The sequence below is a fragment of the Oncorhynchus tshawytscha genome, linkage group LG28, assembly GCF_018296145.1.
Source record: "Oncorhynchus tshawytscha isolate Ot180627B linkage group LG28, Otsh_v2.0, whole genome shotgun sequence".
NCBI classification, from domain to species: Eukaryota; Metazoa; Chordata; class Actinopteri; order Salmoniformes; family Salmonidae; genus Oncorhynchus; species Oncorhynchus tshawytscha.
In genome coordinates, this window is record NC_056456.1 from 29874617 (window position 1) to 29892157 (window position 17541).

The 17541-nt window shown below is 42.6% G+C and overlaps 1 protein-coding gene across 7 annotated transcripts in view; it reads right to left on the reverse strand.

The window, feature by feature from the left end:
- LOC112227060 (cyclic AMP-dependent transcription factor ATF-6 alpha) overlaps positions 1-17541 on the reverse strand; it is a 50664-nt gene that overhangs the window by 17492 nt on the left and 15631 nt on the right. For all 7 annotated transcript variants that reach the window (XM_024391869.2, XM_024391866.2, XM_024391870.2 and 4 more), the window contains 5 exons: positions 10802-10987; positions 10194-10285; positions 8535-8714; positions 5832-5897; positions 4833-4956 (listed from right to left, as the gene is read on the reverse strand). In XM_024391869.2, coding sequence (XP_024247637.1) covers positions 4833-4956; positions 5832-5897; positions 8535-8714; positions 10194-10285; positions 10802-10987 — 648 coding nt within the window. The remainder of the gene's footprint in view (positions 1-4832; positions 4957-5831; positions 5898-8534; positions 8715-10193; positions 10286-10801; positions 10988-17541) is intronic.

Consider the following 17541-nt stretch of genomic DNA (forward strand, 5'->3'; position numbering starts at 1 on the left):
TAAAAATGGATTTAAAAAAAATCTACACACAATACCCCATAATGACAAAGCAAAAACAGGTTTTTAGAAACTTTTTCAAATGTGTTTAAAAAACTAAACTTATTTCCATAAGTATTCAGACCCTTTGCTATGACACTCGAAATGTTTCAATTGATCATGATTTGGTAAGGCATACACCTGATTACATAAGATCCCACAGTTGACAGTGCATATCAGAGCAAAAACCAAGCCATGAGGTCGAAGGTATTGTCCGTGGAGCTCCGAGACAGGATTGTGTCGAGGCACAGATCTGGGGAAGGGTACCAAAAAATGTCTGCAACATTGAAGGTCCCCAAGAACACAGTGGCCTCCATCATTCTTAAATGGAAGACGTTTGGAACCACCACAACTCTTCCTAGAGCTGGCCGCCCTGCTAAACTGAGCGATTGGGGTAGAAGGGCCTTGGTCATGGAGGTGACCAAGAACTCAATGGTCACTGACAGAGCTACAGAGTTCCTCTGTGGAGATGGGAGAACCTTCCAGAAGGACAACCATCTCTGCAGCACTCCACCAATCAGGCATTTTAGGTAGAATGGCCAGACAGAAGCCACTCCTCAGTAGAAGGCACATGACAGCCCGCTTGGAATTTGCCAAAAGGCACCTAAAGGACTCTCAGAACATGAGAAACAAGATTCTCTGGTCTGATGAAACCAAGATTGAACTCTTTGGCTGGAGGAAACCTGGCGCCATCCCGGTGGTGGCAGCATCATGCTGTGTGGATGTTTTTCAGAGGCAGGGACTGGGAGACTAGCCAGGAAGTGGGGTATCTGCTCTGTGCAAAAGGAGATAGAGAGGCAAGGGATTGTAAATCTAGAAGATGCTCGTCCAACTCTCCATAATTCAGCAAGTTAGATGCTATCGAAAACAGTTCACACAGATGTGCTATACAGAAACCGATAAAAACATAACTTTTTCTGTGCCAAGTTTCTCAATTTAGGACACGCTCCTCTTCACAGAGATAGAGGTAAGAAATCAAGATAAACCAAACGCAGGTATTGACACGCACATCAGAGAAACCAAAAATGTTACAAAAGAAATCAGCTTCTACTGCAGAATCTGAGACAGTGGCGCCACTTTAGCTTGAGTTTTGACTTCTGCCTGACTGTATCAGGTACAGTCTGTACTGTAAATTTGATTCCCTTTTCACCTGAAATATCCATCCTCCTAAAACTATGCGTGCTAGCCTTATTCCTGTGCGACTAGACGAGTGGAGCAAAGCGGTTTTCAAGAAGAGCTCTGCAACGAATCTGGCCTGACCTGGTAGGACACGGCAGTATAATATTTCAAGTGATATCACAGGAAATATGACAAAAACAAACCCCGTCTCCTCTTTGTCCCTTTTCTTTCTGCACAACAGGTTGGTGAGGATGGAGAGAGAGATTTACAGACAGGAGTTTTTCATCCAATTTGACGAGGGCTCTCCAAGTCTGTGCTTTACCGTGCATTTCATTGGGATCAGTGGGAGTTTTTCCCCATAAACTCCAAGTCTGGGGTTGAATCACACAGGGCTAAAAAATCTCACTGCATTTCATCAAATGGCAAACAAAACTGATTGGTAAGTGTACTTCAAAGTTGGAACTCAGAAAAAAGCAGAGAATGATGTCAAAGTGTGAGGATATGCCATCATTGTGCAAAGCCACAGACAACATCTCCTGGTCTGACAAATCATGAATCTCTATTGTGCCTCTTCAGTTGGTAGAGCAAATGCAGAGGGGTTTTCCCAAAGTCTGGGAGAAGTTAAACACATCGAGGGACAGTGTGCAAACTGTAAATCTCACTTATAAAAGTACTCCCTTGAGAAGAGTTTATCACTAATACTATATGCCAGGATTCCCCAACTGGTAGCCCACAGGTCAAATTTGGCCCACATGTCATTTTATTTGGCCCCCTAAGTTTTTCGAAGCAGAACAAATATATACAGTATATTTTTATTTTTATTGTTGGACATAAGACTGTAAAAACACCAGCAAATCAGCTCAAAGTTATTTTAATTTTGGAAATCTGTTTCAACGTATTCCCACGCATAGAGAGATATTTGTATATAATCACATACTGTATATCAGCCAGGTTTGAAATGATTCTGCTTTACACAAATATTATATCGGTTTGGGCTTCTTGACTTCAATTTGCAGTCTGCAAATTTGTAATTATGTTCTGGCCCCCTGATCATCCGTTTGTAGTGCACTACAGAGACAATATGGTATCATTTGAGATGGAGCTAATGAAAAGAAAGGCTGAGTCAAGGACCAGGTCTAGCCCTGAGGGTTACGTGTGTAGGAGAGCCTTGAGCATGAAACGCTGCACAACTAACATTATTAAACATTCATTTATATCCTCTTCCTCCTCTTTACTTACCACGATCATCACAGATAATTCCCTAACTTCCTGGAACTCCCTGAGGGTGTCATACACAGTGGAAACCCCCACTTCCAATTAGGCAACCCCTAAATATGTCTTACACAGGAAGCTAGAGATGCACGTGGAATCCTCCCAAAGAGAAGAAACACCATTGGTTATCATTTTCTTCCCATGTCAACTAATAACTGAGCTGATTTGCTGGTGTTTTTACAGTCTTATGTCCAACAATAAAAATAAAAATATACTGTATATATTTGTTCTGCTTCGAAAAACTTAGGGGGCCAAATAAAATGACATGTGGGCCAAATTTGACCTGTTAGTGGCACCATATCTTTGGGTGTTTTTACTAGTTTGTTTTCTTTCTAGAGTAAGTGGTGCATACAGTAACACAATGTATCAACAATAATGTCCTCAAACCATTTGTATATGTAACTGAGCCTGACACACTGCTGAGTACTGGCTGAACGTGAGAACCAAAAGACAGTGTGAGCTTCACAAAACTGTATGAAGACATTGTTACTGACAAAGTTAAAACAGCAAAACACAAAAATTCAAAGACTAAACTCTCCTTCCAGACTCATCTCAAACATCTCCAATCTAAAATCAAATCTAGAATCAGCTTTCTATTCCGCAACAAAGCCTCCTTCACTCACGCCGCCAAACTTACCCTAGTAAAACTGACTATCCTACCGATCCTTGACTTCAGCGATGTCATCTACAAAATAGCTTCCAATACTCTACTCAGCAAACTGGATGCAGTTTATCACAGTGCCATCCGTTTTGTTACTAAAGCACCTTATACCACCCACCACTGCGACCTGTATGCTCTAGTCGGCTGGCCCTCGCTACATATTCGTCGCCAGACCCACTGGCCTTATCTCAGTTCACTGGTCACGATGGCAACACCCACCCGTAGCAGGCGCTCCAGCAGGTGTATCTCACTGATCATCCCTAAAGCCAACACCTCATTTGGCCGCCTTTCGTTCCAGTTCTCTGCTGCCTGTGACTGGAACGAATTGCAAAAATCGCTGAAGTTGGAGACTTATCTCGCTCACCAACTTCAAACATCTGCTATCTGAGCAGCTAACCGATCGCTGCAGCTGTACATAGTCTATCGGTAAATAGCCCACCCAATTTTACCTACCTCATCCGCATACTGTTTATATTTATTTACTTTTCTGCTCTTTTGCACACCAATATCTCTACCTGTACATGACCATCTGATCATTTATCACTCCAGTGTTAATCTGCAAAATTGTAATTAGTCGCCTACCTCCTCATGCCTTTTGCACACAATGTATATAGACTTTTTTTTCTACTGTATTATTGACTTGTTTATTGTTTACTCCATGTGTAACTCTGTGTTGTCCGTTCACACTGCTATGCTTTATCTTGGCCAGGTCGCAGTTGCAAATGAGAACTTGTTCAACTAGCCTACCTGGTTAAATAAAGGTGAAATATATATTTTTTTTAAATGACTTTGTCTCCAAGTGGGACCAATATTTTAGGCCTGTAAAACTGATTTAATGATTTGGGCTCCTCACATTCTGACTGCAGCACAGCAGACTACAGACTTGACTCAATGGGTCTGAGTTCAAATGGAAGCCAGTTTGAAACTGTAACACTTCACCTATAGCCCCCAGCATTCTACCTCTCTATTTAAGCTGTCAAAGACAACACATTCCAGATGTCAAAAACGAAATAAAAAGTGCTATATCAAAAACAAATCAAATGCAATCAACTAATATCAGTATCTAACCTAAGGAAGGATTTATAACCCGGAGGTTAAATTTGAGTGTTAGTTTTAACACAAAAACATATTTAGCTATTTGTCACATGTGCTCCCTCTCCGGCCTCTAGGTCACCAGGCTGCTCGTTAGGGCGCACACCTGTCACCAGCGTTATTGACACTCACCTGGTCTCCATCACCTCCTTGATTACCTGCCCTATATATGTCACTCCTTTTGGTTTCTTCCCCAGTCGTCATTGTTTCTGTTCTATGTCGGTGCGTTTTGTTCTTTTATTTATTAAATGTTTTCACTCCCTGAACTTGCTTCCCGACTTTCAGCGTACATCGTTACAATATTAGCCAAATGGTGTCAGATGTCGGCAGCTGTGGCCTCATAACAAGAAAGATAAACAGTCTAGTGAGAATATGTGTATGTTGCTGTGGCAGCTCTACTTAATGGGCCATCACGGAGAGCCGTGTTGACAAGGGCCTGAAACCTCTACTGGAGTACACATTGGCCTACGTACTGACAGTTTAAATAGCCTCTGAGGTACTGCCTAACCTGTCCAAAAATCAGCAAGGACCATTACTGACGTCTGATCAGACATTAAAATGTCTTCATTATTAGGGCCATGTAACCTGCCTGACCAGGGAAAACTTAGGACCTAGTTAGTATCTTTGTAGGGAAGAAGCGTGTCTAACCTACCAGGACAGTTTTGGTTGTGTGCTGTTCAGTTGTTGTATGTCTGGATTGATCGGTGGTAGAACGTGTGGACTTGGTCCTCTCCTCTTCGTGTCGATGAACCCAGCCTCTCAGGTTCTGAGCCAGACTAGAGGGGAAGAACCAATATTCAGTTAGAAATCATACTTTATTAACTTATTTTGATTGCCTGAAAGAAAATGTGCTTTCTATTCATCTTCGGAGTGAACTTGGTAGCCATATTGTATTTTATTATGACGGAATTAAAAAAACGTTTGATTTTCAGGGATTTTTCTATGTAAAAGCTGTTGAAGGCTGCTGCTGGCTTTCATACAGTATGAACCTCATCCAACCTCATGGGTGGAGCTAAAGTGTGGGCCATCAGTTTTCATACTGAGCACCATCCATCTTGTCAGTCAACTGTGACGGCGTCAAAATGACTGGTGAAGACTTTGGTTTGATGAGTGGACCACGCGGATCACATTACAGTCTACTTAACAATGAGGAGGACAAAGTCTAGCTCTTCAGAGAGTACTGAGTGGACTCATTGATACTCAATTGCGGTAGCTATCACCGTGATTTCAATATGGAATTCAAATTCTGAAATCGATGTACCCAAGTCTTACCTAACCGGATGTTCTAATCTTGCTTTCATACTGGCACTATAGACAAGAAGGCTGGACGATTGAGGCTAAGTACAGATGTAAGATCTTAATTTGACCTATATTGTCACAGCAAAATATTCCTGCAGCAACTGGATTTGAACGTTTAGTCCATAATGTTAATTGAACGGTGGTGAGGCTATTAGCTGGCCAAAAGTAGGCTACATGAAAAGTACAATACTGATAATATAACCGTGGGTTTTCAGTGAATATGTCAATCGTGAAGCTCACACTAAAAATTCTCAGCAAAAAAAAAAGTGATCAAATTAAGATCCTACAGTTGTAGAAACAAATTATCTGCTGGTAGAAGGCTACAGATCAGATTGACTTGGTTAGTACTGACCGGAGGGACTTGGTCCTGGAGACAGGAGAGTGGGAAGCCATCTCCTCTGGAGCATAGTCCTCCCACCTAGAGCACAGATAGATGGGGGGGGGATAACAGAAACAAAGGGATAGATTGAGAGAAAGAGAGACAGGAAGCGAGGGAGACAATCAACAACACATTCCCCTCTCTGATCTCGTTGTGATTCAGCAGCAGATATGCTACAGGACCATGCTGCGGTACGTTGTGGGTTTTCCTTGTGGTCTATAGACCTTAATGCATTAACCGGAATACCAGTCACTTACTCTGGATGTCCCAGGTGTTCATCAGTTCTAAACGAGCATCTGGAACAAAAACTGTGCAGATGACTCAATAGACAAAACAACTTGATGAATGAAGTCATAAATTAAAGAACGAGTTGAGTTGATGAATGATGTTGTCACGCCTGCTCCCGCTCTCACTCCCTGGCGCTCAAGGGCGCCAGGCTGCCCAGCGTTACACACTCCTGCCACCATCATTACGCACACCTGCTTCCCTTGTCACACGCATCAGCGATTCATTGGACTCAATCACCTGCTTTCATTACCTCCCCTATATCTGTCTGTTGCCGAGGTTGTTCCCCGACTTCAGCATTATGTCATGTCGTTTGTTCCCCGTTCTGACGCTGTTTCTGTTCTGTCACTTGTCCGTTCATTAAATGTGTACTCCCTGTACCTGCTGATCATCTCCAGCATCGGTTCTTACAGATGTCATAAATTAAAAGGTGTTGAGTTTATGAACAAAGCCATAAATAAAGAAGGGGTTGAGTTGATGAATGATGTCATAAATAAAGAAGGGGTTGAGTTGATTAATGATGTCATAAACTAAACGGTTTGAGTTAATAAGTTTTACGGAGTTCTGCTCAGTCAGCTGCAACAATAACCAGCAGAGCCAGTGGGATCTTCCCACACACAGACGCAGGTAGGCACAGACACACACAGCAGGAGCAGAGAAGTTGGACTGGATTTCTCTTGGGAATAGTTAGATAAATGGTCTGTTCCTGAAATCTGTGTGGAACATCCACTTGTCCGGATGAGCCCTGGGCTCCAGATCAGAACAATAGGGTGGAGAAAGGGCATTAAAATGGCCCATAAGCCAAAAAGGAGGAGTCCACACACATTGTGCTGGTGAACATATACTTTGATGATATTCAGTATTGTGTTCTATAGCCTGGGCCCAGATGACTAAGCTATCGGTTACATAATGCTCCACTCCTTAAGTGGTCTCTCTCAGTGGGAGACTATGTCACCTTCTCCAAGCCTTCCAGTTAGACTACTGCTGTACTACCACAAGGCATTTATAGTGAAGTTATGTAGCAGAGAGCTGGACACATGGGGACAACCGGTGTTGAGCCAGGAGTTTATAAATAGTCTGTCAATCTGGATATGAATAGATTGTTTGCAGGAGTGACATACAGGAGGACTCATACACGGCACAGCGCATGCTTCCTGCAAACATGTCTGTCATCTCTTAAGGCCTCGTGTGCTTTGTATCACTCGTGCCAAAATAAATACTCAGTCAACTATATGACTTGTACACAGCAAGGTCATAATCTTTGACTGAGTGAGATAAAGATGTAGGATCTTAATTTCATCACTATTTTGTTTTTAAGAATTAAATGCAAACTTGTAGTGCATTTCTCATTTCCACGTAGAAATGTTTTTCTTGATTTGCCCTAACAAAAAATGTATTAACCCCTACAAAAATGTCCATAAATTATAATCCACATAATAATTCAGATTTCCTGTTGATGCAGGATTGTTTTTCTGCTGTTGCAAACTGTCTCAAATTAAGATCCTATAGCTGCACACACAACACGAATATAACTAGTGCTGAAATTATACACTGATGTTAAAGAGGAAACTTGCGAGACAATATTAGTTTGATTTTGCCAAATTGGTTCAAATTAAACTGGCCACTAAAAAGAGACGCCACAAGTAATACTATTATATTGTGCTCTGCTTGCAACGCTCCTATTCAACACAGTGATTTTTCACCACAGAATAATCCTGGATTACTAAATAAGGTAAATATAGGAGTCCTGTATAAGCTTTTGACTAGCCCCGGCACATTTACATGGATGTCGAATTACTGTAATATTGATGAATGTGCACTGTCCCCTATAAATAATCAAATGGATGTAAATATTATCACCAAGATAAAATGAGCAATCTTTCCATTCCAACAAAGAAAACAGGGCTGGAAATAGATGCTTAGTCAAACTGAAACGACCGGCCAATTCCTCTACAGTTCTGGTTCCCTGGACAGAATGAAGTTCTCTTGGATGGATCCGATTCTCCTCCAGAAGCCAACACTTGAGGGTACCCACTTCTCTTTAATTCAGCTTTTTTGTCCTTCTTAAAAAAAAAAATTTTTCCTGGTTTGTGAGCATTTTGCAAAGGCAAAGATGTGACTTTAAAGCTTATCAATCCAAGCCTGTGCCTAACTCTAATGTACCGATGTGTAAATAGACTTGTTAATTAGAAGTCAGTGAGAGATTTAGCAGAAACCATTGGATCTCCTTGTTACATAGCACTGCACCAAAGCAATGTGGGCCCACCCCGCCCTCTCTCCCTCCCTCCCTCCCTCCGTCCGTCCGTCCGTGTGTGCATACAGTACACAGCATTATATGTATATTGGGCCAGAAACTTTTGAGGACCCTCATGTTCTTGTTGTGGTAATTACCTGTCCTGGGATTGGTGGGATTGTGGGTACTGAGCGTCCATCGGCTCCAATGGGGACTGGGGGGCTGGTGTTTCCTCCCTACTCCTCTGTTGTTGGTCGGGGGAGAAGCTGAGCAGATGTCGGCTGCTTTGTGGCGTCCCCGTGGACAGACTGGAGCTGCTGGGCTCCGACTCCCACATACTGAGACCAGAGGGACAGGGTCTTCAGTTACACAAGCCAGGCCAAACACGGCAAGAACAACATGGACTAACACACACATGTTCAAGAACATTAGAGCATTACAGACTTTAGAGAATTTCCCTTTGAGGACCGAATCGTTCTGCAGTGAATCAGTCACACACATTCACATACAATGGTGGCTAAAGCCATTACAAAGATCAACAAAAAGTTTCCAATTTCACGGTAGTGTTTAATTTGTTATAAATCCATAAAGGCTCTTCAAATCATTTTCTCAAAAAGTTAAAATGTTTTATCAAAAAGATCAAAATGCACACAAGCTTGAAACAAGCAAGACGGGTATTGAAGACAAGAAGAGTGATCACAACAACAGGTCAGGAAGTAGAGGATTGGTCATTGTGGCCAGACTACAGACTTAAAACCACAGAGACTTCACCTGGCTTAGGAGAGGCATGACTTACATCCATTGTGTGTGTGAACAAAATCAAAGATTTTAATTTACGCTCTAAGCTAAATTTGAAATACTTGATCTGAATCCACAAATCACATTACATCAAGGAATGATTCAAACATTTCAAAGTTATTGGATACACGGGCACTTTAGGATATCAAAGTACCTTCTCCACCCAGCTAGGCTGCCCATAACTGCTGAAACAGAGCAGTAACATGCCAGTTTCTTTGCCTTAGTCTTAGACAGGCCTGCAATCTGAAGGCCACATACCGTAAGCCTACGTATACACACAGACGCACACTTGCACATGCACACACACAGAAGAGGATAATAAACTTGTGGCCTCCTACTCGAGCCAAAACAATACGAGACCCAGTAAGATTTGACAGAGGTACTCAACACAACAATGCCAAAGAGTGGTCAAAATCTTGTGCAGTAGCATCAGATGAAAACACACCCCATAAAATAAAACACACCCCTAACCAATGCCTTTTTCTAAATGCCTGGAAATGAATCCAAAACGTGTGAGTGACAAAAGATAAACCCAGCAGGACCTTAATTGAAAAAACATTTGATATCGACTTGAGCTATGACTGGAAACATTAGCGAAAGTTCAGTCCCTGGTTTATTGAATCCTCTCAAAGGAACATGTCCAATCGGAACGGAGTGATAGAATACATTTGGAGTCTATAAATAAGCACGTATGTGCAGCTGATCTCAAAGTTTCATTTCCGAACCGGCCGGCGTGAAAGGGAAGCAACGCTCCCCCATTCCTAGTTCTGAAATTCTGGGAAGCCTGAGCGTATGGAAAACTCAAGCGAGCCCTTCTCCTCTCCCGACTCTCAGCCAACTTTCCAAAGCCTTCCTCCGTGAGAAAAAAAGGCTTAGATTTGGCCCTTTTTCTGAGACATTGGGAGAAAACGCGTAATTTATACAGCATGTTAGTGAATTATCGGGCTCTGGACATGGCAAAGAGATGACTGACTGGCTGACATAAAAGCCCCCCATTGACAGACAGACAAAATGCTCACCGCAGGGGACCAGTGTTGAGCACGAAGAACACCAGGATGACCATGAGACACACAGCCCGTCTCTTTGGAGCAGTCACCTTCAGCACAGTGTTCTGTGAAGAAAAGTGCAGAAAAATTACCTGACTGGATCAGTACAAGCTCTGAACTGGCAACTGTATCAAATCATCCCAGATCAGTGATTATTGCACATCAAAACAGTGAGAAATAGAAATGGATGTGTTCTACAGATGTAGGATCTTAATTTGAACCAGCAGCAACAGAAAATGTGAATTATTATGTGGATTAAGATTAATGGAAATTTTTATAGGGGTCAATATATTTTTTTGTAAGGGAAATTGGAAATTACACACTTCAGAAGCCTTTTTAAACCTCAAATACACAAGTTTAGGAAAGTTCTCCTGCAATAGGGGGATCAAATTAAGAACTCACATCTGTATGAGTGGGTGATCTGGTGTCTGAAGTCAGTGCATATGTGAAAGCAGTGGAATGGAACCCTCACTTAAACCTATAAATTCGTGTCAGATCAGTCATTGCTTCAGGAAGCGAGGAAGCAAGGATACGTTTGGAAAGTATTCACACAGGGGCCTTGTGTGTCTATCCCGGCTCACCTCAGTGAGCAGTCCGTCCAGCTGGGTTCTGAGGGATCCGTTTTCCACGAGCAGCCTCTGGTTCTCACACAGCGCCCCCCTAAGACGGGCCTCCAGGGCCTGCAGCGCCTCCTTCCTCCTCAGCCTAGACAGCAGGGCCGACTCACGGTTCTTCACCATCCTTTGCTGCCGCCGCTCCACACACACCTGGAAAGGGAGGGATTGATCAAATAATGTGACTGACATCGTCATACAGAGATGCTTTTATAGGAAAGTTCAAAGTTCATACATATTTCAGCATGGATGTATGAGAAAATCAAACGCATACAACCATGGTGTTGCAAATACCACGCATCAGCTGACTACTCCTACTCAGAATACATTAACAATTCAAAATGGATGTCCACAACACAGGAGAGCTTGAGGATTATATAATATGAGTATATTGGCCTTGGCATGCAGATGATGTTGGCTGTAGTTTTACAAAACCATTCTGTTGACGTGTTACTGCCGGGTATGGCTGACCTTTTGGTCGCCATCTTGTCTGCCCAGACAGAGCACCTGCAGTACGCAGCTCTAGCTACTTGTTTGTCTAACAGCACATATATTTAGTCACTTACTCCCTCAGTCACACCCAATAGGTGCAGCTGCTGAAAAAGATGGAAAAACTGACGCAGAATCAATTACAAGCTGATAATGACTCCAGCATGTTTCTGCAGAATAGACTTCACACACGCACTGCCTTTTTCCATCTCTGAGTGGACTGAGAGCTGGATTAGTGGTGGGATTATTTAATGATAGCCATACATGGAAGGAGAGAGAGAGAGAGAGAGAGAGAGAGAGAGAGAGAGAGAGAGAGAGCATTATCAGAGTGAACTAAATTACCAAAAGAGGAATGTTCTTGCAATGTTTTAGGTGATAAAATAAACAACTTTATGAGTAACAATGCACATTTAAAACAGCATCAGTTCCATCTCATTTGTATAAAGGAGACAGCATTTGATTATGTCAATCCAGACCCATATATAGAGATTTATTCTATATCTAAGTCTCCACCTACTGGGCAAAAACTGGTTGAATCAATGTTGTGTCCACATCCGTTCAACCCAAAAAATCAATGTGATGATGTTGAATCAACGTAAGGGCATTGTCTTTTTTTGACCAAACTTTTAACCTAAATTCAATGACATGTTGATTATATATATATATATACACATGTCTTTTTTTAAAATTCACGTTAGTTCACAACTCAACCAAATGTATATCAAAACTAGACATTGAACATTCATAACACTGCCTAGCAGTAGCAGTTGACTAGCATACATTCTGTTGTCCTCCAATGCCCTCAGACTGGTATTTCTACCACTGAGCCATAGACCACAGGAGAACCCCACTAAAGTCTACTGCTCCAGCGCTTTCACTGCTTTCTGCTCTGCTCTCTAACATATCTGATAGCGTGACTTTTGGAGCTATGCAAATTCAGACTACACTGTTTAATTTAGTCTAGAAACAGATTCGATTCAGGGGGAGGGGGGCCTGCCAGGTCCTGAGAAATCAAAAAGAGCATGTCTGGTTACCCAATGCTGGGGGAGTGGGGGATACACATCCTGCAAGGGGAAAGTCAACCCTGCCATTAAGCAACCACTGTATAGTCAACAGAACAAACCACCCCTCCTCCACAATGGTAGACAGAGTCAGCAATCTGGCACTTCACTGGCTCTGGTGTAAACTGGGAGTACGGGGAGCCTGAATAAGAGGCTGAAAATGAGTTTGATATGAAGCTGTAGGAATCGGCATACGAGTCTCTACTCTAGAGATGTAGATTTCAGCTGTTGACTGCAGGTTTGTTGATGTTGCACTCTGATTGGGCGGTGGGGTGGAAAAGTCAACATAAGGCTTGCAGAACCATGAAATTATTGTTTTACGGTGGAGAACTTGCCGTTGCAATGTTTATACAGTGCCTTTGTTTACAAGCGCATGCACGCACACTTCTAAATCTGAGAATTGGCATCTACAGCACCTGAGAGGGATGTCTACCTGGTAGTCCGAAAGAATAGGTTTTAACAGTACCCAAAACCATTCAGGGATTTTATTTGATCACAGGAAAACGCTACTGACCCCTCAGCCTCCAGTATTTATGCTGCAGTAGTTTGTGTCGGGGGGCTAGGGTCAGTCTTATATCTGGAGTACTTCGGTCTTATCCGGTGTCCTGTGTGAATTTAAGTATGCTCTCTCTAATTCTCTGAGGACCTGAGCCCTAGGACCATGCCTCAGGACTACCTGGCATGATGACTCCTTGCTGTCCCCAGTCCACCTGGCCGTGCTGCTGCTCCAGTTTCAAACTGTTCTGCCTGCGGCTATGGAACCCTGACCTGTTCACCGGACGTGCTACCTGTCCCAGACCTGCTGTTTTCAACTCTCTAGAGACAGCAGGAGCGGTAGAGATACTCTGAATGATCGGCTATGAAAAGCCAACTGACATTTACTCCTGAGGTGCTGACTTGTTGCACCCTCAACAACTACTGTGATTATTATTATTTAACCATGCTGGTCTTTTATGAATATTTGAACTTCTTGGCCATGTTCTGTTATAATCTCCATCCGGCACAGCCAGAAGAGGACTGGCCACCCCTCGTAGCCTGGTTCCTCTAGGTTTCTTCCTAGGTTTTGGCCTTTCTAGGGAGTTTCCTAGCCACCGTGCTTCTACACCTGCATTGCTTGCCGTTTTGGGTTTTAGACTGGGTTTCTGTACAGCACTGAGATATCAGCTAATGTAAGAAGGGCTATATAAATAAATTTGACACTACATACAGTAAATACCGAGATGCGAGTTTGATTGAATTGAGCGATCAAGTCATCATACTGTACCCTGACTTACTGTACATTCGGAAAGTATTCAGACCCCTTGAATTTTTCCACATTTTGTTCAGTTAGAGCTTGTTCTTTTCTCATCAATCTACACACAATACCCCATAATGACATAGTAAAACAGTTTTTTTTTGTAAATTACAAATAAAAAACAGAAATACCTTATTTACATAAGTATTCAGAACCTTTGCTATGAGACTCAAAATTAAGGTCAGGTGAATGCTGTTTCCATTGATCAAGTTGTAGAAACATCTCAAGCATGATTGGAGTCCACTTGTGGTAAATTCAACTGATTGGACATGATTTGGAAAAGGCACACACCTGTCTATATAAGGTCCCACAGTTGACCGTGCATGTCAGAGCAAAAACCAAGCCACGAGGTCAAAGGATTGTCCGTAGAGCTCAAGGACAGGATTAGGTCAAGGCACAGATCTGGGGAAGGGTACCAAAACATTTCTGCAGCATTGAAGGTCCCCAAGAACACAGTGGCCTCCATCATTCTTAATTGGAAGAAGTTTGGAACCACTAAGACTCTTCCTAGAGCTGGCCGCCCATCCAAACTGAGTGATCGGGGGAGAAAGTCCTTGGTCATTGAGATGACAAAAGAACCCGATGGTCACTCTGACAGAGCTCCTCTGTGGAGATGGGAGAACCTTCCAGAGGGACAACCATCTCTGCAGCACTCTACCATTCAGGCCTTTATAGTAGAGTGGCCACATGGAAGCCACTCTTCAGTAAAAGGCGCATGACAGCCCTGCTTGGAGCTTGCTAAAGGACTCTCAGACTAAAGGACTCTTTGCCAAAGGACTCTTAGAAAATGAGAAACGCGATTCTCTGGTCTGATGAAATCAAGATTTAACTCTTTGGCCTGAATGCCAAGCATCACTTCTGGAGGAAACCTGGTACCATCCCTGCGGTGAAGCATGGTGGTGGCAGCATCATGCTGTGGGGATGTTTTTCAGCGGCAGGGACTGGGAGACTAGTCAGGATCGAGGGAAAGATGAACCGAGCGTCGCTGCAAAAGATCCTTGATGAAAACCTGCTCCAGAGTGCTCAGGACCTCAGAATGGGGCGAAAGTTCACCTTCAACAGGACAACAACCCTAAGCACTAAGCACACAGCCAAGACAACGCAGGAGTAGCGTCGGGACAAGTCTCTAAATGTCCTTGAGTGGCCCAGGCAGAGCCTGGACTTGAACCCAATCGACCATCTCTGGAGACACCTGAAAATAGCTGTGCAGCAACACTCCCCATCCAACCTGACAAAGCTTCAGAGGAACTACATAGAAGGGAGAACCTCCCCAAATACAAGTGTGCCAAGCTTGTAGCTTCATACCCAAGAAGACTCAAGGCTGTATTTGCTGCCAAAGTTGCTTCAAAGTACAAATCAAATCAAATTTTATTTGTCACATACACATGGTTAGCAGATGTTAATGCGAGTGTAGCGAAATGCTTGTGCTTCTAGTTCCGACAATGCAGTAATAACGAGCAAGTAATCTAACTAACAATTCCAAAAAAAAAACTATTGTCTTATACACAGTGTAAGGGGATAAAGAATATGTACATAAGGATATATGAATGAGTGATGGTACAGAGCAGCATAGGCAAGATACAGTAGATGATATCGAGTACAGTATATACATATGAGATAAGTATGTAAACCAAGTGGCATAGTTAAAGTGGCTAGTGATACATGTATTACATAAGGATGCAGTCGATGATATAGAGTACAGTATCAACGTATGCATATGAGATGAACAATGTAGGGTAAGTAACATTATATAAGGTAGCATTGTTTAAAGTGGCTAGTGATATATTTACATAATTTCCCATCAATTCCCATGATTAAAGTGGCTGGAGTAGAGTCAGTGTCATTGACAGTGTGTTGGCAGTAGCCACTCAATGTTAGTGGTGGCTGTTTAACAGTCTGATGGCCTTGAGATAGAAGCTGTTTTTCAGTCTCTCGGTCCCAGCTTTGATGCACCTGTACTGACCTCGCCTTCTGGATGACAGCGGGGTGAACAGGCAGTGGCTCGGGTGGTTGATGTCCTTGATGATCTTTATGGCCTTCCTGTAGCATCGGGTGGTGTAGGTGTCCTGGAGGGCAGGTAGTTTGCCCCCGGTGATGCGTTGTGCAGACCTCACTACCCTCTGGAGAGCCTTACGGTTGAGGGCGGTGCAGTTGCCATACCAGGCGGTGATACAGCCCGCCAGGATGCTCTCGATTGTGCATCTGTAGAAGTTTGTGAGTGCTTTTGGTGACAAGCCGAATTTCTTCAGCCTCCTGAGGTTGAAGAGGCGCTGCTGCGCCTTCCTCACGATGCTGTCTGTGTGAGTGGACCAATTCAGTTTGTCTGTGATGTGTATGCCGAGGAACTTAAAACTTGCTACCCTCTCCACTACTGTTCCATCGATGTGGATGGGGGTGTTCCCTCTGCTGTTTCCTGAAGTCCACAATCATCTCCTTAGTTTTGTTGACGTTGAGTGTGAGGTTATTTTCCTGACACCACAAAGCCCTCACCTCCTCCCATCGTTGTTGGTAATTGTTGGTAATTGGTAATTGTTGGTAATCAAGCCTACCACTGTTGTGTACATGTGATATTTCAGTGTTTTACTTTTAATAAACTTGCAAAAAAATCTAAAACCTGTTTTTGCTTTGTCATTATTGGGTATTGTGTGTAGATTTATGAGGGACATTTAATCCATTTTAGAATAATGCTGTAATGTAACCAAATGTAGAAAAAGTCAAGGGGTCTGAATACTTTCCGAATGCACTGTAAACTGTATTTTTTCAAAGACAGTGAATTATATTCCAAATCCAACAAAGGTTCTCCACCACCATGAGCCATACAAATGATCTATTCCTACTGTACTTGTCTGTTTGTTTTTCGGTGCAGCTAAGCCAGTGATACAACTACAGTACATCACAACAGGGAACATGGATTCGGTCAGTGAGAGGTGATGCCACAGGTTTGATGTGTAAGATCTGCTGAGGTAAAGGGTTTCATGGAAAACATCCAATAGACACTAGACAATTACATTTTGATAAGTTAGCAGACGCTCATATACAGAGGTTAGCATTTTTCCTAATGAATCTTGTTCGAGGCAGGTCTGTAAAGTGGTCACTAGCTAGCACAGCAACAAAATCATACCATCTGATTTTAACCCTAACCAAACTGCTAAATCTAATGCCTAACCCCAATCTTAACTTAAATATTTTTACAATAGACAAATTTTGACTTTGTAGCTGGTATATACAGTTGAAGTTGAAAGTTTACATACCCCTAGCCAAATACATTTAAACTCAGTTTCACAATTCCTGACATTTAAATTCCCTGTCTTAGGTCAGGTAGGATCACCACTTTATTTAAAGAATGTGAAATGTCAGAATAGTAGTAGAGATAATGATTTATTTCAGCTTTTATTTCTTTCATCACATTCCCAGTGGGTCAGAAGTTTACATACATTCAATTAGTATTTGGTCGCATTGTCTTTAAATTGATTAACTTGGGTCAAACGTTTTGGATAGCCTTCCACAAGCTTCCCACAATAAGTTGGGTGAATTTTGTCCCATTTCTCCTGGTGTAACGGAGTCAGGTTTGTCGGCCTCCTTGCTAGCGGAACCCCTCGACAACATTCTGCTGAAAAGGCAGAGCGCGAAATTCAAAAATATGTTTTTGAAATATTTAACTTTCATACATTCACAAGTGCAATACACCAAATTAAAGCTTCTTGTTAATCTACCCATCGTGTCCGATGGTCTTTATAGCGAAAAAACACCATATGATTATGTTAGGTCAGAGACTAGTCACAAAAACACAGCCATTTTCCAGCCAAAGAGAGGAGTCACAAAAAGCAGAAATAGAGTTAAAACTAAACACTAACCTTTGATGA